This window comes from Condylura cristata, unplaced genomic scaffold (assembly GCF_000260355.1).
Source record: "Condylura cristata isolate star-nosed mole 26May11 unplaced genomic scaffold, ConCri1.0 scaffold00017, whole genome shotgun sequence".
Lineage (NCBI taxonomy): Eukaryota > Metazoa > Chordata > Mammalia > Eulipotyphla > Talpidae > Condylura > Condylura cristata.
In genome coordinates, this window is record NW_004567118.1 from 29,829,047 (window position 1) to 29,853,886 (window position 24,840).

The 24,840-nt window shown below is 56.5% G+C and overlaps 3 protein-coding genes across 12 annotated transcripts in view; 2 read left to right on the forward strand and 1 right to left on the reverse strand.

Annotated features, from left to right (window-relative positions):
* Positions 1–18,656, forward strand: part of MINK1 (misshapen-like kinase 1) — a 45,935-nt gene extending 27,279 nt beyond the window's left edge. Inside the window, exons 2-34 of one of the 10 annotated variants that reach the window (XM_012726299.1) lie at positions 2,095–2,160; positions 3,627–3,683; positions 3,780–3,905; positions 5,743–5,853; positions 6,259–6,349; positions 6,787–6,917; positions 7,175–7,229; positions 7,360–7,438; positions 7,693–7,868; positions 8,159–8,228; positions 8,575–8,785; positions 10,532–10,648; positions 11,112–11,198; positions 11,405–11,632; positions 11,816–11,989; positions 12,301–12,561; positions 12,933–13,018; positions 13,181–13,291; positions 13,439–13,551; positions 13,744–13,832; positions 14,044–14,067; positions 14,169–14,329; positions 14,726–14,831; positions 14,920–15,057; positions 15,230–15,338; positions 15,679–15,846; positions 15,948–16,091; positions 16,334–16,468; positions 16,648–16,748; positions 16,831–16,980; positions 17,068–17,227; positions 17,322–17,461; positions 17,799–18,648. In XM_012726299.1, coding sequence (XP_012581753.1) covers positions 2,095–2,160; positions 3,627–3,683; positions 3,780–3,905; positions 5,743–5,853; positions 6,259–6,349; positions 6,787–6,917; positions 7,175–7,229; positions 7,360–7,438; positions 7,693–7,868; positions 8,159–8,228; positions 8,575–8,785; positions 10,532–10,648; positions 11,112–11,198; positions 11,405–11,632; positions 11,816–11,989; positions 12,301–12,561; positions 12,933–13,018; positions 13,181–13,291; positions 13,439–13,551; positions 13,744–13,832; positions 14,044–14,067; positions 14,169–14,329; positions 14,726–14,831; positions 14,920–15,057; positions 15,230–15,338; positions 15,679–15,846; positions 15,948–16,091; positions 16,334–16,468; positions 16,648–16,748; positions 16,831–16,980; positions 17,068–17,227; positions 17,322–17,461; positions 17,799–17,882 — 4,059 coding nt within the window. In that variant the 3' untranslated portion in view covers positions 17,883–18,648. Of the gene's footprint in view, positions 1–2,094; positions 2,161–3,626; positions 3,684–3,779; positions 3,906–5,742; positions 5,854–6,258; positions 6,350–6,786; positions 6,918–7,174; positions 7,230–7,359; positions 7,439–7,692; positions 7,869–8,158; positions 8,229–8,574; positions 8,786–10,531; positions 10,649–11,111; positions 11,199–11,404; positions 11,633–11,815; positions 11,990–12,300; positions 12,562–12,932; positions 13,019–13,180; positions 13,292–13,438; positions 13,552–13,743; positions 13,833–14,043; positions 14,068–14,168; positions 14,330–14,725; positions 14,832–14,919; positions 15,058–15,229; positions 15,339–15,678; positions 15,847–15,947; positions 16,092–16,333; positions 16,469–16,647; positions 16,749–16,830; positions 16,981–17,067; positions 17,228–17,321; positions 17,462–17,798 lie in introns of all 10 variants that reach the window. The other 9 variants (XM_012726301.1, XM_012726300.1, XM_012726303.1 and 6 more) reach the window with 9 other exon arrangements.
* Positions 18,657–18,735: 79 nt separating this feature from the next.
* CHRNE (cholinergic receptor, nicotinic, epsilon (muscle)) lies at positions 18,736–24,270 on the reverse strand. The gene is made up of 12 exons (XM_012726086.1): positions 24,261–24,270; positions 23,218–23,360; positions 23,044–23,088; positions 22,812–22,921; positions 22,518–22,673; positions 22,131–22,231; positions 21,584–21,784; positions 21,392–21,506; positions 19,995–20,109; positions 19,735–19,921; positions 19,543–19,649; positions 18,736–19,438 (listed from the first exon to the last, which is right to left on the reverse strand). The coding sequence occupies exons 1-12, from the start codon at positions 24,268–24,270 to the stop codon at positions 19,289–19,291; spliced, it is 1,440 nt and encodes a 479-aa protein (XP_012581540.1). The 3' UTR covers positions 18,736–19,288.
* On the forward strand, positions 20,282–21,216 carry LOC105853740 (chromosome unknown open reading frame, human C17orf107). Its single transcript, XM_012726024.1, has 3 exons — positions 20,282–20,356; positions 20,482–20,691; positions 20,785–21,216. The coding sequence occupies exons 1-3, from the start codon at positions 20,282–20,284 to the stop codon at positions 21,214–21,216; spliced, it is 717 nt and encodes a 238-aa protein (XP_012581478.1).
* Positions 24,271–24,840: the final 570 nt, after the last annotated feature.

The window sequence follows — 24,840 nt, forward strand, 5'->3', positions numbered from 1 at the left end:
CTCCGAGGTGGTTCTTTCATCCCTCAGGGCCTCCCAAATGTGTAGGAAAGAAGCAGGAAGGGAGTTCAGGGTATGATTAAGTATTTGTGCTGAGTTTAGGTGATGGTCTTAATAGCCCATCATGTTTCCCTCTTAGATTAGGAGTGTCTAAAAACTCGGGGATAAGTCCTCTTTTCCTGCCTCCATCCTTCTCAGAGAGAACTAAGTTAGATGGAAGAAAGGACTCCCCAACAGCCAGAGTTAAGAAGCCCCTTGGGGGGAACAAATTTTTTTTTAATGATTTATTTATTTGTGCATACAGAACTGGGGTACAGGCCAGAGGTGCAGGGGGAACAAATTTTTTTTTTAATGATTTATTTGTGCATACAGAACTGGGGTACAGGCCAGAGGTGCAGGGCCGGTGAGGGGCTTCGCCATAGACAGAGTGGGGAGCAGAACAGGCAGATCAACGAAGTACACTGCTGAGGTGAGCAGGGGGTGGGTCAGGAGAGGTCTGCAGGGCCATGTGGTCACCTGGGGAGGGTGGGGCAGGCGGGGATCTCATCCAACTCATGCGAACTCATGCGGAAGTGGCTTTAGCTTCTCAGTGCTGTGCTTTAACCCGCTGCACCATCAGGGAGGGCCAGGGGGAACAATTTTTAAGGAACTACAGCCCTTAGATTCTCTTGTTACCCCCCACAATAAAGTGATAGTTTCTTCCTTTCCTGTGGGTCTGCTGACTTTTTTAGACCTGTTCTAGGTTTTTAAAGCAACTTTAGCTGGAATAATTGAGCACAGAACCATGAAATTGTTGGTCTGGCCAGCCCAGGCCCCATCAGAATACTCCTCTCCTTCAACTACTGTCAGGTTTTGCCCCAGGCCTGCCTCTGTCACGTCTGCCTCCAGAAAGATCAGGCATTTTCTTTCAGGCCACTGTTTGTTAGGCCCACCAGTCCTGGATATAGTGTGATGGGCAAAGAGGACTCTCCCTCTTCTCCAGAAATTCCTACAGACAAATAAATAGACAAGGCAGCATGTGGTGCTACATGCAAAGATGGGGAGCCCAGGGGGACCAGCGTGCCCCTCCCTGTTCCCTTTCTGATTAAATGGACAGTGAGGACATTCTTAAGCCTTGGGCCCTTAAGCCCCTGGTCTCCAATATAGTCAGGTTGTGTTCCACACACTTATCAACAGTGGATGAAAGATGCTTGTGCTTTGTTTAGTCTTTAAAATCCTGTATTGTTTTTCACAATCAGGGAAAAAAGAATTTTGGGTTGTGTGCTTTCAGGAGCACAGAGGCGCACTGTGCCCAGAGAGTGTTTCCTAAGCGACACCCTCACTGTGAGCTTCCCTCGAAGTCTGCAGGAGGCAGGAGGGTCCTGCCCTGTGCGCCAGCGGCCTGGCCTGTGCTGTGGGCAGTGAGGGTGTGCGCGCTGCGAGAGTGCACGGGGCAGGCAGCACTGGCCTTACTCGCTCTCAGCTTGCAGCTCCACCTCTCAGCCGCTCTCAGAAAGAAGCCATGCCAAGAGGGTGTGGGTGGCTTCCCACTGCAGCTGTGCTGTTCCTCTGGGCCTGCCTGCTCTTGGCCCAGTGGGAAGATGAGTGTCTTTGGAGGCTTTGTTTAAGCTTTCGGGCCTTCTCCTCCTGGCACCACTTGGCTCAGGAAAGAGGGAACTGGAAGTTCTCAAATCTCATCCACCCCTCCCAGTGGCCCTTGTCACTGTCACCTGCTCCCTCCCTTGCCCCCCCCCCCTCTACCATTCCCAAATGTCCCAAATCCTGGTCTAGAAGCCCACAATTTCAGGAGAAGTGGGAGAGGAGAAACAGACAAAAGGATGGTGGCCCTCAAATTCCAGCCCCATGCTAGCTTTCCTCAGCCTTTTACAAAATAAAAATAGGCCCTTCAAGATGGCCTGAGTTGGATCCCAGGTCAGAGCTAACCACATGGCGCAACAGACCTCTCCTGCCTGTTCTGCTCCCCACTCTGTCTCTGGGGAATCCTCTCCAACACCACCCCCATTTCTGTATCTTTTTGAATACCCCTCTCCTCTCCCCCCCACTGTAGATACAGAATCAGAATCCTTTTCTGAAGTCCTGCTTTGTTCCTCCCTGCAGGACCCTGCTGGAATCTTTGAGCTGGTAGAGGTGGTTGGCAATGGAACCTATGGACAGGTGTACAAGGTGAGACCCTAAAGGTGCAGAAGCATGACTTACCTCTTCCCTGGGGCTGTCACATGGAGAGTGGGAAGTGTTCACTTGGGGGAACACAGAATGGATACTTGGAGGCAAGTGGGGGGGTTACAGAGGCTGGGGGGTCTAGGAAAGGGGAGAGAGGAGCTGGAGAGAGAAGAGAGCAGAATAAAAGTAATGAGGGAAGGAAGCAGCAGGAAATGGGTATTTTTGCATGTCTTGGCCTCTGAGTTTAGAGCTAGTCCTGGGTGTGGCAGGAACTGGGTGGGGCTGGTTGGCATGTAGGAGAGGGAAGTGTGAGGCCAGTGGGAACGAGTGTCAGACCTCTCCTGGGAGTTCAGAACAGAGCACAGGTCAAAGTAGGTATCGCTTCTCCCAAACCACACCTGGGATTCGGAGTTAGTGAATCTCATGAGTGGCCTTCTGCAGAGGGGAGGTGGCTTCCTTAGACAACCACAGCAGGCTGGAGCCACAAAAGTGGCATTTTCTCAACCAGTTGTAGTTTCTTAGCCTGGCCACTGTAGCACCCGCCTGGCCCTGCCATCTCCAGGTACCATGCTGGGCCTTTTACAAGTCCCCTCTGCTTTTCAGCCATTTCTCCCTATTCTTTGGGACCACCTGGCTCATACCCTTTTTCCCTATGAGGGAAAGGCACCCTGTCCCCTATTTCTTGCCCAGTCATTGCCATGGAAACAGTCGCTCTATGTTCTGTGCCTTCTCTAGGTTTGGGGTCACTGGGGATAAAAGTACTCTAGGTGCTGGGGTTCCTATGTCCATTCCTACAGAGAGCTGCCTTCCCCCACCCTGGTCTTCCCTGGGAAGCCTTGGACTTAACTGTCCAAGGTCGCAATGGCTTCTAGGAATTTCAGAAGAATGAGAGGGAATCACAGGGACATACTTTAGAAAGAAAAGTTCCTTCTCATTACTGCTGGTGACGGGGGCATCAACACATGTCAGCCAACCATTCTGTGTTCCTCCGAGTTTCCTGAAATCAGCTTTACATGTTCTTTCCTGTCAACAATAATAAAAAGCCTTGGTTGGACTTCGGCGGAAGTGGAGGGGCTGTGATGTTCGGGAAGGCCTCTGCCCACAGGGAGAGGTGGGTTGCATAGAAGATGATCTGCCTAAGGGTGAAAAGGAGTCTTTCCCTTCTTCCCCTAACTTTCAGACTGTATGAAGTCCATTCCAGAGAGGTCGGAACAGAACTTAAGTGTTTCTCTCCTCTCTTAAATGATTTAGGGGAGGAGACCCTGTATCTTTGTTAAGCTGAGAGATTGGAAGCTCAAGCTTGGTAGTTTTTCTGTAGCTCTCTCTCTGCCCCTATGACAACACGTGAATTGAGGAGTGTAGTCACCAGGAGGGATACTCTCTGAGACAGAAAGTGGCCAGAGGGTGAGGCTGTTCAGCTCTCCCTGAGCATACTCCAGACTCCTCCACGCCAGCTCTCTATCCTGCAGGGTCGGCATGTCAAGACAGGGCAGCTGGCTGCCATCAAGGTCATGGATGTCACAGAGGTAGGGAGCAGCTGGGGGCAGTGGAGGGTTGACCTATTGAGAAGGGGTGGAGGGGCTCTCACGGGTCATCTTCCCCCAATCACCCCATTCACCTAGGACGAGGAAGAAGAGATCAAACAGGAGATCAACATGTTGAAAAAATACTCTCACCACCGCAACATTGCCACCTACTATGGGGCCTTCATCAAGAAGAGCCCCCCTGGAAATGATGACCAGCTCTGGGTGAGAAGAGCCCTCTGTCTGCCTTCCCCTCCCTGTCATTCCTGTCCCCAGGTTGCTCACTTGGAATTCAGTATAATACTTCTTCAAGCCTGCCCTCCCTTCAGTCTATAACCTTTCCTGTGTCTGGATTCAGAGGGACCTCCTCACTCACCCCGAGTCCCCCCACACTGCAGCCTCTTATCCACTAAGTATTTCAGCTGCAAGCATCCTGGGGTTTGCCCCAGCCATTGCCCTACCCAGTACATTGTGTCCAGCAGGCCCTTAATGAGGAGTGAGCATTGTAATCCTAGTAGGGGCGAGGAGAGTCCTCCGGAGGCTAGCCCATCAGTTCTCCTGCCTTTGAGCACAGCTCCTGGGAAAGCAGTAGGGTTCAGACCCCTCCCAGCCATGCGCAAACCCTGGATGATTTTGCTAACAACTTGCTTGTAGCTCTTTGGGGTATCTCCCAAAAGAACATTCCTAAGAGTCATCGCCCTCCTTAGCTTGGTGCTGGCCAATTCCCCAGCCTGGCCTTCTCTGGTACCCAAGCCAGCCCCCAACAATGAGCATCAGGGAGCACAATTGTGAGCTCGCACCTGAGCTCCCCTCCCAGCAGTCTGCCAGACACCGTCTTACTGAGTACCTTCTGTGGACCCTGCACAGATAAACATGAGTAATCGTCTTTTGGGTCTCTCTCTCCCCCTTCTCTCTCTTTCTCATACACACACACAGAAATGTGAGTAACATCGTAACTTGTCAAGGAGGTTTACCTGGCAGCTGTGTGGAATGGAACACCTTTGAAGGGAGAGGCTAGGTGATGGTGATCCGGCGCCCCCTGCTGGGCTTACTGGACACTATGCTCCCTTCCCCCACTGTACTTGCTGTGGGAGGGGAAGGCCAGACCTGCCCTCAACAAATTACATTTATTGCATATAAATTGTACATATTCCAGCCAACTTTCTTCTGCATTGTATGTGATTTAAAAAACAGAATGGAAACGTTTGGATGGGCATGTCCATCCCAGGGGTACTTTCTACCCAATGCCAGCCAGCTTCTAGACACCCAGAGAGGTGGGCAGGGAACTCTCATTTCCCTGCCTTGGTCCTGCCTCTGTCGGCAGAGTTTCTCCCAGAATCTTACCAGGTGCTCTCCACAGCTCTCCGGTAGACATCATGCACAATTTTTGTCTCCAGCACACCTAGAGAATTGCTGATTGTTAGCCTTTTCCTTGTCCCTGGCTCAGGAGTTGGCAAACTTTTTCTTTGAAGGGGCAGATAATAAATGCCTGGAGGCCTGTTGGTGAGAAAACCTCTGTTACAACTCTGATTCAGCTGTGGTACTGCGAAAGCAACCTTGACGAGCATAAATGGATGGACTTTGCTGGAGCCCTAAAAACCATTATTTGGGACACAAAAGCTTGAATTTCATGATTTTTAAAACATTTTACTCCCAATGATTTAAAAAGTATAAAAATCACTCACTGTGCCAAAACAAAGCACAAAGTCATTCTAATCATTACGGGGTCGTGGATCTCAGTAAGAATGAAGACATTGGAACATTCCCCAAGATAATGCCGGTCCCCACATCAATTTCTACAACTTCAGGGTTTCCTTGGGCCCAACCCTGGGACCCAGACCAGCTCTCCAACCCCACCCTACCCTGTCTTTCCCCTTTCTCTTGAAATCCCATGAAGTCCTGTAACCTTTGTGAGGGACCTCAGCTCTCGCTCTCCAGTTCTTACCAGTTCTGGCCCCAAGGCTTCTGGTCTACCTGAAGGGCAAGGGGTGCGAGGGTGCACTGGACAGGAAATCTTGCCTGACTGATGCTTTCTTTCCTGGCTCCTCACCTGGGACCACAGCTGGTGATGGAGTTCTGTGGCGCCGGTTCTGTGACGGACCTGGTGAAGAACACCAAAGGAAACGCCCTGAAGGAGGACTGCATTGCCTACATCTGTCGGGAGATTCTCCGGGTGAACACCTCCCCCACCCTTCCTCTGGGGCCAGCCCTGGCTGGAGCTTCACATTTCCCTGCATTGACCTCCCCCCACGCTGGTGAAGAGTGAACTGTACCTTCTTTAAGATGGCAGATGGCCTGAGTGTGGGGCAGGATCACTGTTGGAGGAGATAGGAGCCTCTGTGTCCAAGCTCTGCCACATCCCCACTTGCATCCCTGCAGCTGCTAGGAGCTCCCAGGAGCCACCACTGAGGACACTCCCCAAGACAGCTCAGCCTGTCCTCGGCTCCTGGGCGGAGGCGGCCAGTTCTCCAGCTGGCCTTTGTGAACTGAATCTGCCCTCCCCCGGCTCGTGGCCACCTCTTGCTCTTTCCCGCTCCCTCCCACACTGAGACTAACTCCACTCATTTTCCCACTCCAGGGTCTAGCTCATCTCCACGCCCACAAGGTGATCCACCGAGACATCAAGGGGCAGAACGTGCTGCTGACAGAGAATGCAGAGGTCAAACTAGGTTGGCTGGCCCCTTCTGGGGAGTTGGAGCCCTCTCATCTCTAGAACAGAGAAGCAGAATCCCTGTAGACGGAGGGGCTTGCTCCTCCCCTTTCCCTTCTCTTCCCCGAGATGGCCTGCCTCCTGCTTGAAAATCACTAAGAGGCTATTTCACTGCCATCTGTTAGGTCCAGGGTGCTGTGAGGTCCCTCTAGGGCCAGCATTTTTGACCCCTGCTGTCTGGGAATGCTGTCCCTTGGGCCATTCACCTTGTTTTTTCCCCAAGACGTAGGAAGACTAAGTCAGCATCTTCAGAAGGTTGAGGGGGTGGAAGAGGTGCCCAGAGAGTGTGCAAGCCCACTAGGCCTCCGCCAGGCCCCCACTGCCCTGGGGCATGTGGCTGAAGCGAGGGGGAACAGCTGTGAGGCTCAGCTGTGACCCTCCCTTGGTGTCTTCCAGTGGACTTTGGAGTGAGTGCTCAGCTGGACCGAACGGTGGGCAGACGGAACACTTTCATCGGGACTCCCTACTGGATGGCCCCAGAGGTCATCGCCTGTGATGAAAACCCTGACGCCACCTACGATTACAGGGTATGGGGGGGAAAGTAGGGAGCATGGAGATGGGCGTGAAGAGGTACACACTGAAAATGCTAGGGGCGTGAGCAGGATGGCAAGTCGGCAATGACAGGTTGAGAAGCATTTTGTGGCAGGGAACATTTGGGTGAGTTGGAGGTGCTGGAAGGGCGGGATGGCAGGAAGCAGTATGGACCAGGGGTCCTGAGAGGCCGATGTGGTGGGTAAAGAGAGTTGTCGGGAACATTCACCTGTCCAATTTTCCCCCTTCACAGAGTGACATTTGGTCTCTAGGAATCACAGCCATTGAGATGGCAGAGGGAGCCCCTCGTAAGTGCAAAGTCTGGGAGAAAAAGGAGGCCCAGAAAGTGGCTGCCGGGAGGAGGTGGTCATGGGAAGTCATGGTGAGAAGGGGTTCTTGGGCTCTCGGCAAGGACTGATGGTGTCTCTCCTGTCCCAGCTCTGTGTGATATGCACCCCATGCGAGCCCTCTTCCTCATCCCTCGGAACCCGCCGCCCAGGCTTAAGTCTAAGAAGTGGTAGGTCTCTGGGGTGTTGGTGTCTAGGAAGGAAGCTCTCTTGGTGTGCCACATCCCTAACCCACTCACTCTGTGTACCCCCTCATAGAAGAGGTGTTGGGAGGGACGCCCCCTGGCTGGGGCGTGTGGATAGGCACTGGTGTGAGGATGTGAGGAAGACACAGGGGAACCAAGGTGGCTTTTGGATTTCCCCCTTGCTCTTGCAACACCCCTTCTGAGGGGGCCCTCCCAGTGTGAATCCCCATCATTTTCAGGTCTAAGAAGTTCATCGACTTCATTGACACGTGTCTCATCAAAACTTACCTGAGCCGCCCACCAACGGAGCAGCTGCTGAAGTTTCCCTTCATCCGCGACCAGCCCACTGAGCGGCAGGTCCGCATCCAGCTCAAGGACCACATTGACCGGTCCCGGAAGAAGCGAGGCGAGAAGGGTCAGTGACAAGGAGCTTCAGTCCCTGCTCCTCCTGGCTCCCCTTTGGGCTCCCTCCCTATCCAAGGAGGTTTTTGCAGAGTTTCAGCCCCAGAGGCCCTCTTATCACTTTGTCAGTTTTCTAAATGAGAGTTGCCCTTTCACATCCATTGCTCCAAGGATCGGGGGCGAGGACCCGGGTCTGTGGCCATCCAGACAGACCTTACTAGTTATCCCCATCTAAGGTGTCCCTGGCTCAGGGTGGGGTCTGGGGCACTGGGTGAAGAAACAGCAGTGATCTCCCCTCTGCAGAGGAGACAGAATACGAGTACAGCGGCAGTGAAGAGGAAGATGACAGCCATGGAGAGGAAGGGGAGCCAAGGTAGGCTATGTAGATGGAAGTGGGGGCCATCATTTACTTTCTGAGGGGAAACTGATCCTGTTTGGGGACCCTCAGACTGGGGGTGCTGGGCAGAGAAGGAAAGACCCATCTGAACAGAATTCCTGAGTGCTGACAAGAAATGGAAAGAGTGAGTGAGCGTGCGGTGGGGAGAGAGCCATTCAGGTGGGCTGTTACAAGGAGGAAAGGGCCAAAGTGTAGGCAGAGGAGGGCATATCTGGTTGCCCTGATGAGATCAGGGGCTCATTGGCTGGTCCAGGGTTCTCTCAGGTCTCACTGTGCCACCCTGACCCACCCTCACTGTGCTCACTGTGCCACCCTGACCCAGCTCCATCATGAACGTGCCTGGGGAGTCAACCCTACGCAGGGAATTTCTCCGGCTCCAGCAGGAGAATAAGAGCAACTCGGAGGCTTTGAAGCAGCAGCAGCAGCTGCAGCAGCAGCAGCAGCGAGACCCAGAGGCACACATCAAGCACCTCCTGCACCAGAGGCAGCGGCGCATCGAAGAGCAGAAGGAGGAGCGGCGGCGCGTGGAAGAGGTGGGCTGTCCTGGAGGCCTGGGCTCCCGCCCTCCGCCCGGCCCCCTCTGCCCTGGCCCCTGCCAGCTGGAGTGGTCGCTGTGCTGATGGCGTCCCTCTAGAGCAGAGCTGTTCCTAAAAATCCACACTGGTTCCCCACAGACGAGACTGCCCTGCCTTGTTTTTGCCTGGAAGCCTCTAGCTCCATTTTCCTTAAATCTCAGGAGCTGGGGGTCTGTGTAGAAATATTCCAGTGCCTCGACCACCTGATTTTCAAGCTGCTGTCTGGTCTGAACCTGAAAAATCCTTCTGAAGAAACTCCTTTGCTTTTGGTTGTTTGGCCTTGGATTTGCTGGAAAGTTCAGACTTATCAATTGAACTCATTGGCAGTGGATGGGGAAAATTTAATTATGAAAATCTTATTTTTAAATAGCTGAAGATTTTTTATTTTACATCATCAGTTATTAAGTAAATGTTCAGTATACATATGTACTTAAATATGTTTATTTTGGAGGTGGGCATGTCAGAGAAGGGAAGTATAGGTTGGTTTTAAAAAATACCTTATGGGGGACTCCTGGTAGCTTAAGACTTAAGTCTCAGTGTTGTCACTACTATAACCTAGTAAGTTCAGTCCCAGCATAGGGAGCTGACCCACAGGGCGCAGCAGACCTCTCCTGACCTGCCCGCTGCTCCCCTCAGCAGTGTACTTCAATAGATCCACCTGTTCTGCTCCCACTCTGTCTCCAGTGAATCCTCGCACCCCCCACCTCTGGCCTATAGCCTAGTTCTTCCTGCACAAAAATGAAAACAAAACAATAAGTAAATAACCTTACATAGATGGTATTTTTTGTGGAAACAATAATGACATTATTTCAAAGAATAGGAGACAGATGAGAGGGTCCACACTTTCCATGTCCCACCCCAAGGGAGCCCCCATTTTTGTTGAACAGAGTAATTTGCAGGAAAGCCTGCTACAAGAGCCTGCTACAAAGCCTGCAGATTTCTTTTACTTAGGTGTCGTTTTCCAATCGAGTAACAGAAAATTGTGTCTGCCAGTGTTTCCTGGAGCAGGCCAACCACATTCTCATTGTAAAAATAAGTCCAGCAAAGTCCTCCAGCTGTGACTGGCTCTTAGGGCTGCTTGTGCTTTTTCTACTTTTCTATTTCCCTCCCCCCTTTTTTTAGTTATTATTGATTGATTGATAGTAAGGGGACTCTTGGGTGAGAAAGACTGAGAGTAAAATGCTGAAGTACTGGTATTTGCTAAGGAGCCGCCCAAGTCCCTCTCCGGTTTCCTTGAAAAAGGCATTTCTGTGCGCGGGCGCTTAGTGCCCTCTTGTGGCACAAGGCTATTACTACCGCCCACTGTTCAGACTTCTGCAGAGGTGGCTGTGAGGTTCAGAGCTCAGCGGAGTTTGTTATTGTGGACTCTTGGTTTTTTTGTTTGGTGGGCAGTGGATAATGGAAGGTACTCTCCAGTTTGGCCCACTCCAAGAGTAGCAACCAGTCTTCCCCTCGCCTCCAGAAACCGTAGATAAGCAGTTTCTCCCCACTCTGTGGATTCTTTTGAGGTAGGATGGTTTACAGAAAAAAGGTGATGCCATTCTCTCCCCCCACCTTCCCTAGCAAAAAGGAGACCTGCTTCCATTGCTCAGCACAGATCCTGCTCTGGGAGCCCCTTGAAAACAGGCTGGGCCCTCTTCCCTCCCAGGCTGTGCTGGCTGAGTGTCTGGTGCAGTTCTTGACACCAGGTCTCTTCACCCCCAGCAACAGCGACGAGAGCGGGAGCAGCGGAAGCTGCAGGAGAAGGAGCAGCAGCGGAGGCTGGAAGACATCCAGGCCATTCGGAGGGAGGAGGAGAGGCGGCAGGCAGAGCGTGAGCAGGTACAGGCCCCCAGCGACACTACACACACCCCTCCCCTCCCCGCCCCTCCTGCTCCTGCTGCCTGCCTCCCCTGCTCCCCAACACCCTTTTCCCTTCTTTCCCCTACCCCTAGAGTCCTCCTATCTTTTCTAGCTTCACTCTTTCTCTCTGTTTTCTCCCACCCTTCAACCCCCAACCCTGGCTCCCTGCCCTCCTGTCTCTGTGCCTTCATTCCCCATCTCTTGGACCATTCCTAACTCCTCCCCTACACCCACCCTCATGGGTCCCCCACGCTGACTTCCTCCTCATTCCCTGTGCCCTCTGTGGGGCTCATCCCATTCCCGTGCTCTCTATGGCTCTTCCCTGCTCTCCTCATCCTCACCCCACTGACCCCTCTCTTCCAATTCCTTCGCCGCCGCTGCTGCCCCTCCTCTGCCTCCCCCTCTTTCCCTTGCCCTTTGCACCCCCACCCCCACCCCCCAGGAATATATTCGTCACAGGCTAGAGGAGGAGCAGCGACAGCTCGAGATCCTTCAGCAACAGCTGCTCCAGGAACAGGCCCTACTGCTGGTAACGGGGTCCCCCAGCTTCCTCTGCAAAGACACGTATTCAGAGCTTCTTTGCTGGAATGGGATGGGAACACTTCAGGGGAAGGGGCCCCCAAGTATCCAGGGGAGACATCTCCCCACTAGGCAGTTGGAAGCAGAAAGGGCATGCTTGCTCTGACTTCCAGGGCCACACTTCGCTGAGTCCTCTCTCCCTACCCTTGGGCCCAGGAATACAAGCGGAAGCAGCTGGAAGAACAGCGGCAGTCAGAGCGTCTCCAGAGGCAGCTGCAGCAGGAGCATGCCTACCTCAAGTCCCTGCAGCAGCAGCAGCAGCAGCAGCAGCAGCTTCAGAAACAGCAGCAGCAGCAGCAACAAATCCTGCCAGGGGATAGGAAGCCCCTCTATCATTATGGCCGGGGCATTAATCCCGCTGACAAACCAGCCTGGGCCCGAGAGGTATTCGCTGCCTCCTTTGCCTACGTCTCTGTCCTCCCCAGTCCCACTGCCTGAGGCCTGATAGCTGCACTAGTGGGCACTGGGAAGGGGCACGTGGCACGGGCTGGGGAGGAAGTGGTTGGGGAAGATTGGGGCCTGATGTCAAGGACAGGAAAGCACCTGCTTAGCACCTGCACACCACAGGTGGAAGAGAGAACGAGGATGAACAAGCAGCAGAACTCTCCCTTGGCCAAGACCAAGCCAAGCAGCACAGGGCCTGAGGCCACCGTCCCCCAAGCCTCCTCTGGACCCCCAGGGCCCCTTTCCCAAACTCCTCCTATGCAGAGGCCGGTGGAGCCCCAGGAGGGACCGCACAAGGTAAGTCTCTCCCCAGCCCGTCTTCACACGAATCCATAGACACAGGAGCCTCACTCCCTACAGGTGCGTGGCGTGTACACAGATGTGCATGCGTGCACACACGCACACGCAGTATTAGCCAGGGGTCATGACTCCACCACTAGCTGCTGCCTGTGTCTCTTCCTACATCTTACCAATTCTTGGGCTCCAGCAGCCGCTTTCCTTTAATGAATAATTGGAAGCCAGAGGCTTTCCTCACCTCTTCCTCCCAGCCCACAGGTGGGAACGTGCCACAGAGTGGGCAGCCCACCCTCCCTGGTCTCTCCCCGCAGAGCCTGGTGGCACACCGGGTCCCACTGAAGCCATATGCAGCACCTGTACCCCGATCCCAGTCCCTGCAGGACCAGCCCACCCGAAACCTGGCTGCCTTCCCAGCCTCCCACGACCCTGACCCTGCCGTCCCCAAGCCCACTGCCACGCCCGGTGCCCGAGGAGCTGTCATCCGCCAGAATTCAGACCCCACTTCCGAAGGGCCTGGCCCCAGCCCCAACACCCCCGCCTGGGTCCGGCCAGATAATGAGGCCCCACCCAAGGTAAGGACAGCCCTGTGGGACCTGTGAAAAAAACAGAGATACTGCAGGGTAGGGGAAGGCGGGTGAGTAGAGGGAACAAGTAAGGTGGGTAGCAAGAGAGGGGGAGAAGGGCGGAGCCTCTGCCCTGGTCCCTGCGTGTCAGGGTTAACTGAGCGACCCAGCGGCGGGTGTGAAAATAGAAGAATGCCCGTGAGTTTGGGGAGCACCAGGGACAGACTTCCTGGGTTTAAGTCCCAGCTGCATCACATTGAACCAATTTACCAGCTCCCCTGACCGCATAGAGCCAGGAGAATAGCAGTCAGGGCCGTGAGGATTGTTGGGGGCGCAGCACAGAGCTAGCACACAGCATGCAACTCCTGCTCTCGCCTCAGGTGCCTCAGAGGACCTCATCTATTGCCACTGCCCTTAACACCAGCGGGGCCGGAGGGTCCCGGCCGGCTCAGGCTGTCCGTGCCAGGTAACTCCTGGGTGGAGTCAGGCAGCAGCCTAGGGAATGACGTGGGGGTGGGGAGGCAGAGGGGAGTTTGCCAGGTTACCGGCTTAGGGGTAAGCAAGCCCCGACCCAGTCACCTCAGCCCCCTCCCGCCCGTGCCCCGGCACCCCTGTGCTCCCTCCACAGACCTCGCAGCAACTCCGCCTGGCAAATCTATCTGCAAAGGCGGGCAGAGCGGGGCACCCCCAAGCCTCCAGGGCCCCCCGCTCAGCCCCCTGGCCCGCCCAACGCCTGTAGGTAATGGAGTTGTTCACACACCCACCCTCCCACCTGCACCTCTGTCACCTTCTTCCCTTCTGGTGATGGCTCCCTCTGCGGTGCAACTCAACACCCCAGAGAGGGACACACCCCACATCCCCGTCCCTTCCTCTGTCCCTCCTGCAGTAACCCGGACCTCAGGAGGAGCGACCCTGGCTGGGAGCGCTCAGACAGTGTCCTCCCCGCCTCTCACGGGCACCTCCCCCAGGCCGGCTCGCTGGAGCGGAACCGCGTGGGAGGTACGTGAAGCCAGGCCACTCGGTCTGGGCACAGTGTGGGTGGGATGCACCTGCCCTTCACAGCTTTGCACCAAGACACCATCAGGGGCAGGCTGGGGGCCAGGCTGGGTATGGAGCAGGCACTGACCCTGTGCGGGTGTCAGCGAGCCGTGTCCTGTCCCACCTTATCCATGTCTGCATCCGCATCCGCAGCCTCCTCCAAAGTGGACAGCTCCCCAGTGCTCTCCCCTGGGAACAAAGCCAAGCCTGACGACCACCGCTCCCGGCCAGGCCGGCCCGCAGTAAGCCGTGAATGGCCTCTCTGGCCTTGCCTTCTCTGGGCCGGGCACTTGGGCACTGGGTGTGGCAGCCACAGTGGGAGCTGGGTGTCGAGGGCGGGCCTGGGTCCACCTGTGTGAAAGGAAGGGCTGCTGCGGGCACTTCAGTCACTAACTTTCCATGACCTCTCTCCTGTCTCTCTGGCTGCCTTTCTTTCCCTGCGGCCCCTCCCAGAGCTATAAGCGAGCAATTGGTGAGGTTAGTGCCTAGGGCCCGCTCGCGGGAACCCCTCTGTTATCTCCCCTTCTCTGGCATCCCGTGCGACCTCCCGCGCCCCTCACACAGCTCCTCCCCTGCAGGATTTCCTGTTGAAAGATCGGACCCTGGAGGAAGCCCCCCGACCTCCCAAAAAAGCCATGGACTACTCCTCATCCAGTGAGGAGGTGGAGAGCAGTGACGATGACGAGGAGGAAAGCAATGGCGAGCCTTCCGAGGGGAGCAGAGATGTTCCTGGGGCCCGGTATGGGGGTGCCCTGGGAGAGAGAAAGGACTTGGGCATGGGAGAGAGGTGGGGCTCTGAGCAAGTCTTTCCCCTTCCCGAGTAGAGACCCTGGCCTTTCTTGCTCATCAGTGGTCAGTTCATCCTCCCTTTATTCTAGAGGTTGGGGTATGGGTGTCCCCCTTCTCTCTGCCACTGTCCTGTCAGTGCAGCAGAGCTGGGGGTGGGGGGCACTGGACCGGCTTCACCAAGTGCCAGCACAGTACACCCTACAGCGGGGCCCAGGCCGCTCCGTCCGTGAGGGCTGCTGGGAGTGTTGTGAATAGAGCAGAGCGTCCTGGCCCTCCTGTGCTTGGCTGGTGCCTGAGGCCATGGGACAGACAGGGCCTGGGGACCCATGACCTTCTTCTCTCACAGCAGCGACGGGGACACAGACAGCGTCAGCACCATGGTGGTCCATGATGTGGAGGAGATAGCCGGGACCCAGACCCCCTATGGGGGTGGCACCATGGTGGTCCAGCGCGTGAGTAGGCCCCTCCGCCTCCTCCTCCCCAGTGCCTGCTGTGCGCCTGCCTTGGCCTAGCACTGGTCCCTTCCCTCTGTTCCTTTAGACTCCTGAAGAGGAGCGAAGCCTGCTGCATGCAGACAGCAACGGTTACACAAACCTGCCCGATGTGGTACAGCCCAGCCACTCGCCCACCGAAAGCAGCAAAGGTCAAAGCCCCCCCACAAAGGATGGCGGCAGTGACGTAAGCAGCATGTGCAGGAGGATCTGAGGACAATGGGCAGGAGCTCTGGGGCCTGCTGGGGAGGCACTGTGGAGGGCCTGGGAGATAATTAGCCAGAGTTGGGGGGAAGGGGAGAGCCCAGGGAGAGGGCTAGGATCTCAGTATTGTCCTGACTGCTGTCCCACCCCCACAGTACCAGTCTCGTGGGCTGGTTAAGGCCCCTGGCAAGAGCTCATTCACGATGTTTGTGGACCTAGGGATCTACCAGCCAGGAGGCAGTGGGGACACCATCCCCATCACAGGTGAGGATGGGAGTGCTGCCATGACTCTGGAGAGGGCGCAGTGGGCCTCAGGGCATGCAGCTTGACAAAGCAATAACCGGCCTCCCCTTGGGCTGAGCGCTGGCCTGTAGAGGCACAGGGGCTTTGGCCCAAGGGGAGAAATGCTGGGAGTAGCCTAGGAACATGAATGACAGATGAGGGTGCAAGCCAGTCTTCTGGATCTGTTTCAGCTCTTCAGTGCACCCCCTCCATCTCTGTCCAGCCTTTCCCTTTCCTTCTGAGTGTTCTGAGGAGCTAGTCAAATGTGGGTGGGGCATAGAGGCGAGAAAGAGGGCTACAGCACACACCCCTCTTCTTGCAGCCCTCGTGGGTGGAGAGGGTAGTCGGCTTGATCAGCTACAGTATGATGTGAGGAAAGGCTCTGTTGTCAACGTGAACCCCACCAACACCCGGGCCCACAGTGAGACCCCTGAGATCCGGAAGTACAAGAAGAGATTCAATTCTGAGATCCTCTGTGCAGCCCTTTGGGGTAAGCCCGGGCTGAGGAGGAAGGTGTCTCTGTGGTGTCCTGCGTTCCAGGTCAGTGAGGGCCTGGCTTGGCTCTGATGTGCTCAAGGGCTGCTCTTGCAGGGGTCAACCTGCTGGTGGGCACGGAGAATGGGCTGATGCTGCTGGACCGAAGTGGGCAGGGCAAGGTGTATGGACTCATCGGAAGGCGACGCTTCCAGCAAATGGATGTGCTGGAAGGACTCAACTTGCTCATCACCATCTCAGGTGTGTGTATGTCGGGGGGCACAGGAAGGAGGAGAGGGGGCCAGGAAGAGGGGCAGAGCTGGGAAGAGGGGGCTGGCTCAGCTCCTTGGCTCTCTGTGACCATCTGCAACCTGGGAGGAGCGTAGCCTTTGGCCAGGAGCCAGAAGGTGGAGACGCATTTTCTCATTGGGGCACAAAGATAAAGGATGGTGGGAGGCAGAAGCTGTACCTCCAGTGAGAAAGCAAACGTGTGTGTGTCCCAGGGAAACGGAACAAACTGCGGGTGTATTACCTGTCCTGGCTCCGGAACAAGATTCTCCACAATGACCCAGAAGTGGAAAAGAAGCAGGGCTGGACCACTGTGGGGGACATGGAGGGCTGTGGGCATTACCGTGTTGGTAAGGAGGTCATAGCAGAGTTGCCAGAGCACATTTGTTACAAGAAGAGAGGAACGGGGTGGGAGATTTGGGCCTAACAGCTAGAAAAAGCTTTAAATGAGAGACTTGGGGCCAGTGCTGGGGTTGTGCTGACAGGCCTACGGGAGGTGACTGGCATCCCTCCTCTCTTCTGCTCCCAGTGAAATACGAACGTATTAAGTTTTTGGTCATCGCCCTCAAGAACTCCGTGGAGGTGTATGCCTGGGCCCCCAAACCCTACCACAAATTCATGGCCTTCAAGGTAATCCCCAGCCTCAGCCCCCCACACTGCCTCAAGGTCTGGCTCTTCCCCCTTGTCTCCTGAGCCCTTCTCTCTGGCACAGTCCTTCGCCGACCTCCCTCACCGCCCTCTGCTGGTCGACCTGACAGTAGAGGAGGGACAGCGGCTCAAGGTCATCTATGGCTCCAGCGCTGGCTTCCATGCTGTGGATGTCGACTCGGGGAACAGCTATGACATCTACATCCCTGTGCATGTAAGCCTGGCGGGCCTGCAGGCGGAGGAAGGGCCAGCAGCTGGCTCCCAGCAGCAACCAAAAGCCTCCACCCCACCTTCTCCCCAGATCCAGAGCCAGATCACACCCCATGCCATCATCTTCCTCCCCAACACTGACGGCATGGAGATGCTGCTGTGCTACGAGGACGAGGGCGTCTACGTCAACACGTACGGGCGGATCATTAAGGATGTGGTGCTGCAGTGGGGAGAAATGCCCACCTCTGTGGGTGAGTGAGGCGCCCAGCCCCAGCCCTGTCCTGAGCTAGCCCAGGAGTGGGGTGGGCTGCAGCTGACCCACTGCCCCCCACTCCTTCCCCCCAGCCTACATCTGCTCCAACCAGATAATGGGCTGGGGCGAGAAAGCCATTGAGATCCGCTCCGTGGAGACGGGCCACCTGGACGGGGTCTTCATGCACAAACGAGCCCAGAGGCTCAAGTTCCTGTGTGAGCGGAACGACAAGGTGGGAGACCTTCTTTCCCTCTGACAGTCCCACACTGGACTGTCTCCCATGGCCTGGGCCCCTGGGCAGAGTTGGGGGAGCACAGTTATGAGTCTTCCTGAAAGGGGGCCCCTGGGGAGCACAACATGGGGTCCTCGCCCTCGGTTTAGACTGCTCCAGATTCCCTCATTCCAGGGTTCGGCCAGCTACCCTCTTCCCCAAGCATTCTGCCTTTGGAGGGGACAAGGGGCACTCGGAGGCGAAATTCTGCAGTTGTTCTTTTTCCCCTCTCTCCTGTTCAGTTAATTGAGACACCCTGTCCCCTTCCCTTGGTGACTTTTGCTCCTGTCCCACCCAGGTGTTTTTTGCCTCAGTCCGCTCCGGGGGCAGCAGCCAAGTTTACTTCATGACTCTGAACCGTAACTGCATCATGAACTGGTGACAGGGCCCTGGGCTGGGGCTCTCCCACTTGGACCCAGCTCTCCCTCGAAGCCAGACTTCCCAGGCCGCCCTTCTTTCCCCTCCCTGGGCTTTTGCTTTTACTGGTTTGATTCACTGGAGCCTGCTGGGAACGTGACCTCTGACCCTGATGCTTTTGTGATCACGTGACCATCCTCTTCCCCAACATGTTCTCTCCCCCAAAACTGTGCCTGTCCCAAATTCTGGGGAGAGGCACAGCTTCCCCTTACCAGGAATAGAGTGGGCCTAGCCCCACCCCACCCCCCTTTTCTCCACTTAAGAGGAGAGTGTTTGGGGCTTGGACCCCTTACCCCACTGCTGCTGACTGGGCAGGGCCCTGGGCCCCTTTATTTGCACGTCAGGGGAGCCGGCTCCCCCCTTGAATGTACCAGACCCTGGGGGGGGTCACTGGGCCCTAGGTTTTAGGGGGGGGTCACCAGCCATTCCAGGGGCAGGGACCATTTCCTCATTTTCTGAAAGCACTTTAATGATTCCCCTCCCCCAAACCCCAGGGAATGGAGGGGGGACCCCGCCAGCCAAAACATTTCCCCCCTTTCCACCCTCCCATCTCTTCTAACCTCTGCCTTCACTGGTGGAGGGAGGGAGCAGGAAGCTCTCACCGTCCACACCCCCTTGCTTGCATCTGTATATAGTGTGAGCAGCAAGTAGCCCTGTCCCCTCCCTGACCCTCCCTCCTCAATGTAGTGGCCTTGGATATCCCGTTTGTTAATAAAGACAATTCAACCAGCTCCCACCATTTCAGGCCCATTTGATTTTGTCTTCTCTCAATCTCAGATACCAGCCAGGGTGAGCAAGCACAGGACAGATAGAGGAGGCAGGGTGAAGTAGTATCTGCAGGAGAGAGTCATAGGAGTGGGGGGTGGACAGTGCTGGGTCAGGAAAACCTAGAGGAAGTGACAGAGCAGGGTATCCTCAGCCTTAAGCCAGGGGACCTGTGCTGAGGGCATCTGGCCCCTGCCCACTCCAGCAGAGCCAGGTCAGAGGGGCCTGACTCCCTCACTCCAACCTCCCTGCATGGAGTCCTGCTAAAAGGATCTCTTGTTTCACTATCAGGTGGGTAAAGTAGTTCAGAAGGTCACATGGGACTGGGGCCTGAAGAAAACTGGGTGGGAAAGGCTGAATGGCAGGTATCCTTGCTTTCTAGAAGACTGGCACCCAGCAGCCTACCTGAAGCGTCTGACCCCTGCTGCACAGTGGCCAGACCTACATACATGCCCGCACAGAAATCTCTTGGGAATTTACAAACTAGCGATGATTTGCCCGCAGTGGGAAAGCATCATAATACTGCGGGGGCAGCAACTTGTTTTTCAAAATCTACTTCCTCCTGGACATGGGTGGGAAAGTGGGGGTCAGGCCAGGGGCTCAGGGCTACATACAGGGCGGGAAGGGCAGTTTGGGCACTTGGTTGAAGTAGCCCCCGAGGAAGATGAGGCTGGAGCCGACGCTGAAGAGCACCAGAGCTGCCCAGAAGCAGATGTTGTCCATGGCCTTCCCCATGCGCACCCAGTCAGACACCTCCTGAGTAAGGGTGGGCACACACTCGTGTCTGTAAAGGCTGCAGCGTGCAGCAGGGAGTGGAGAACCTTAACAGCGCCCCACCCCGCCTCTGACTCCCGCCCCACCTCGCCGTTGGCCTCCTGGTCTCGAGTGCTTTCAGCCACGAAGTTCACGGCATCCACACAGCAGCGGATCTCCGGGGCCGCAGCGCCCAGGCTCTGGCAGAGGGTAGCTGGTGAGGGCACGCCGAGGTGGGATATTAGGTTCCTCACCCGCTGCCGATGCCCGCGTTGGCTCTCCGGGGCCACCCTGCTCACCCGTCCAGGTCCCGTGCCGGTGCCGCTGCCCCTCGAACACAAGCTCGCTCCGCGGCTTTTTCAAGATCAGCTCCTCCGCGCGGAGCAAGATACCCACCGACGACGCCCGCCTGGGGGGCGAGGCGGCCCGGGGGGGTTCGGGGGGCACGCCCGAGCCCAGGAGGCGTGGCAGTAGCTCCAATAAAACCTGGGGGCCGGGCGGGAATTAGCTCGAGACCCCGCCTACCCGCGCCCCCGCCAGCCTGGCACCCGCCACTTACGTGGCGCAGCCGCCGGGACATGGCGTGGGTGGTGGGCGTCCGCAAGGACACGTTGAGCACGATGACGCAATTCATGACAATGAGCGTGGCAACCACCATGACGAAAATGAGGAATCTGGAGAGCCCAGAGTGCGTGACGTCACAGCCTCCCCTCTGACTAGAGGGTGCCGCTCGTCCTCTGACCTCACAAACACACCTCTCCGCGAGGGATGGAGCCACTCCCCTCAGCTGCTCCTCCTCTCCCGGGCCAGACGGGCCCCCCTGCCCTTCTCCCCCTCCTACCATCCATGGCAGACACGAAAGAGAACCCCAGCTCCCTGGAAACCCTGCTGTGGGTCTACCACTTCCACAGCTCCACCGAGGTGAGGCTACGCCGACGGTCCCGCCCAAGGATGGCACCGCGAGACCCTCTGGGGCGGTCTCCAGCCCTTCCCCACCACTTCTGCCCCATGACCCGATGAGTCCCTTGCCCCTGCTCCTTCTCCAGGTGGCCCTCCAGCCCCCGCTTCTATCTTCCCTGGAACTCGCTGTGGCCGCAGCCCATGAGTATCTGGAGCAGAGGTTCAGAAAGCTTAAGTCCCTGGAGCTGCGGGAGCCCAAGGAGCGGAAGAAGCCTCCCACCCCGAAGCCCACGCTGGGGCTGGTGTTAAGAGAAGCGGTGGCCAGCGTCTTGAACTTCGGCGCCACCTTGTTAGAGGTGGGAAGCTGCAGGCTGCGAGAAGCAGGGAAGGGGGGGCGGGCGGGAGCGGGGACCTCTGCAGCCTCACTAACTCCTGCACCACCACTGCAGATCTCAGCCCTGTGGCTGCAGCAGGAGGTGCGGCGACTAGACGGAGGCGACGAAAGCCCGGGCCCGGGCCCGGCCCCGAACGCCGGGAACCCGGGTGGAGCGCTGGCCCGGGTAGCCCTGGCCGCCGGGCAGGCGGCTTGGCAAGCCGGGGCTGCGGCGGGCGCCAGCGCCCGGCTCCTCCTCCAGGGGACGTGGTTATGCCTGTGTGGACGGGGTCTGCAAGGGTCGGCCTCACTTCTGCAACAATGGCAACAGCAACTGGGCCTTGGAACTCCCGGGGAACCGGTGAGTTCAGAATGCGTGATGAGCTGGGGGCCAGGCTGTGGAGGCGCTGAACTGACCCGGCCTCAACAGACATATTCAGGAGACCTCAAGGTGGCGAGCAGCAGCAATGAGGAGGACGGGGAGCCGGCGCGTCTACTACCGCCCTAGCCCCATTCAGCCTCCAAATAAAGCCCAGGAGGGGACGAGTCTGCTAAAGTTGCTCCAGCATTCGCGGTTGGGCCCTCCCCGACCGCGCCCCTCTCGCCCCGCCCCCACGAGTGTAGGCTCCGCCCTTCGCGTTGACCACGCCCCGCGTGGGCGTGGCGAGACCCTCGGAACTCACCTGCCCAGCAGCGGCACGCTTAGAGACGTCTCTGGGATTTTCTGGGCAATTAGAAACAGGAAGACGGTCTGGGCGAGCAGGACGTTGATGGAGACTGTGCATTTCTGGCCGCCGGCTGGAGGAAGCCCCTGGTGAGAGCTGGCTCCGCCCCTCAGGAAAGGGTCCCAGGTTTCGGGTAGGAGCTGCCCTTACCCTGCGCCGGCAGGAAGTAGGCGAGCAGCACGAGGCCAGAGATGAGCACGCAGGGTACGATGATGTTAATGATGTAGAAGAGCGGCTTCCGGCGAATGATGAGCGTGTAGATGACGTCAGTGTCCCTAGGGCCGTCAGTGGAGCCACCATCGTGGCGGCGGATCACTCCCGGGCAGTAGTCGATGGCCCACTCGCCATTCTCTGCAAAATATGAGGCATGGTCCCCTGCGTTCCAAGGTGGAGCCCTTGCCCTGCTCTCAGTCCCGACCACCCCGAGGAGAGGACGCTGTGTGTGGGTGAGGGTGGGTAGGGCCCTGCGTCGTGGGAAAGAGGGCGATTCCCGCTGAAAGGAGTGTTCCGGTGCAGGTGCCAGTGAGGAAGCAGACTAATCTGACAGTCGAGAATGGTCAGGAGAGGGGCGAGGTAAAGTGCCCTGGCCAGAGTCAAACCCCAGTAACGCTGGTCTGAGACAACCCCACTCTACCGGTCACCTCTCTGGACCTCGTCTAGAAGTGGGATTTTCTTCGGGGGCAAGAGGGAACCTCACCAGTATAGGCCTCAGTGTCGATATCGAGCTTACTGATGGTCTCGCCTTCATCGTCCACAGCAAAGATGAACTCCACCTCTTCGGCATTGTATGTCTGAGAGCTGCAGAGCCAGGGCCCAGGGCCACACCCCGAAAGCTAAGACCCAGGCCTGCCTGGAGCTCAGATAGGAAGCTTGGCTCTGGGGTTACTAAGCTCCACGCCCGTTATCCAAGCCCTTCCCCTTCGCCCACACCTCCAGGTCTAACCAGCTCTGGCAGCCCCACATCTCTCCAGTAGCGCACCCGCAATGCCCCACCTTGGGGTTAGACGTCCCCCACCATTCCATCTAATCCCATTCCCTGCCCCCACAATTCCACCATCTTCCCAGCCTCTGGGTAACTTCCCACCGGAAAACGAGCGAGCAGTTCTGCCAGTCGAAGGGGAAGTAGGTGACCTCTATGGCGCAGGTGCTGCGGTAGATGGCCGGCGGTAACCAGCTCACGTAGCCACCCTGGTAGACCAGCACGTTGGCGTCGTAGGCCACGCCAAACTGACCGTCAATACTGTGGGCTCCGGGAAGTCGAGTGTTTACACAGGTCCATGGCCACCTTGCCCTCCAAGCAACAACCTGCCCAACCACAGCAGCCCAACCCCCTCCCCCCGCTGCTGCACCTTCCCTCCAGTATTCACCCAGTCCTCACTTATTTTCCAGCACAATCTCTGGCAGCCATACGAGTTCTGCAGGGACCCGTATCGTTTCTATGCCCCCAAAGTCATCCTTGCTGTAGTTGAGTCGGTAATCATGCCAGTCCTAAGGGGTAGTGAGTAGAAGGACATGTGCCCCATAACTCCCACCTGGCACCGAGAAGAATTTGAGAGAAAGGCGTCCCTTGGGCAAGCAAGACCGTATGCTATTCCCCAGTTTCGACTTACAATTCCAATCCAGACACTGGTGGTCAAGGTCTCCTCTTTCTCATTCTGCGGGTGGGAGATTTAGGACGCAGAAGTGGGGATCTCAGCACTAGAATTGAGCTTTAGGACTGTGCAATGGTTGGGACCAGAAGTGGGGTTTTAAGTTTAGGATGGAGAAGGGTAGCAGTACCTTACCAGTGAGATGAGGTTGGTCAGGGTAACCTTGAGGGTGATGACCACAGTGTCCTCAGGTCCGCTCACTGGCCGGGATCCTGGGTCATAGTTGTCAAAGAGATGGTGATAAAGACGTAGCTCCTCGTTCTCCCCGGCACCTCTGGCTGGGGTGGGGGATCAAACAATGGGGTCACTGGAGACGAAGAGGCTAGGGGGCCCCTCACTGCCTCCGCTGGATCTGTGCAGGTCTCTGCTTCTCTAGCTCTGATGCTGTGGATTCTTCTGTGTCTGTCTCCTGAACCATTGCTGTTGCCCCTGGGGACCAAATGTCCCATCTCAGTCTACATCTCGGTTTCTGTGCTATCTAGTCCCTTTACTTGGTATCTCTACATGTGTCCATCCATCTCCCCAACCCCTTCCATACCGAGGACCTGCAAGAGGAGCAGGGTGCCCAGTATGGCCCCTGCCATCCCACTGTCTGGTGTCTGGTGTCAGGGTTATTCTGAGCTGTGGCAGGATAGGGAGAGGGCAGGCCAGGGTGTGTGGAGGCAGGGGAGGAGAGTGTTAGTTCCGGGCGGGGTGAGGGGACTGTCACCCAATCCTCTGCCCACCCCTGCTGCAGCCAGGGACATCTTGGCTGCTTCCAGAGGCAGCTGCCCCATCCTCTGTTTCCTGTCCCCGCCCCCTCCCAGCATCCTTTGCCTGGTCTTCAGCCAGCTCCCTGACCAGAGAGCTGACCGTCTGTCTCATGAGTAGAGCAGGCCTGATGCAGGCAGACAGGTCCTTGAAGGGCACCTGGAACTGCAGCCTGGTGTTGAGGGATAGGACCTTTTTAGTAAGCTGCCATGTGCAAGTGCCTTCCGAGGCCTCCTATACATACCTGTGTGGAACACACATGACTGTCACCCATAGCTTTGCCAAGGTCTCACTAACACAGTTTCTGTCCAGTTTAGCAAAAGCAGAGTCTCCATAAAGGCCTGGTAATGAAGCCCGCAGTCACAGGAGATTTGTCTGCAGTAATAGACGCCAGCTGGCAAAGGAGATGGGCTAAAGGCAGGGCCTACCTCCTTCCATCTCGCGCCATCTCAGAATGGCCAGACTGGCCAGTTGCTCCCTGCTGCCACCTTGTGGGTCGTTTCAGGGTTTCTTAAAGTGGTCTTGGACAACCTTCATCAATCACCTAGAGTGTTTATTTTCAATCCAGACTCCCTAGAGAACTGTGGTTTAGGAGAATGGCAAAGACGGGGTGCCAACAATTTGTTTTGTAGGGAGCTACTCTTGCATTTCCTCCTGGGGCAGGTAGTACTGGACTGAGCACTTACATGTTGCTTCCTCACACCAAGCCAATAGCGCGATGACCATTGTCCTGAATGTATGAAAGAAGACTCCAAGTTCAGGTCCAAGGTCACACAGGTAGATTGGCAATAATTGGAGAGAGCCGTCGATCAGCTTCACTGATCACGCACACCTGGGTTCATCTCACATGCCACAGAGCACTTTCATGTCTGTTGTTTTTGGGTCTCCTTCCTCAACTTAAGAGGTCCTTCATAACTGCCCTATATAACTGGTAAGGACACCAAGTGTGCTGGTCCATTTCCCTCACAGCCTCGAAGCCTCTGATTCCACTGCCTTAGTCTACGTTTT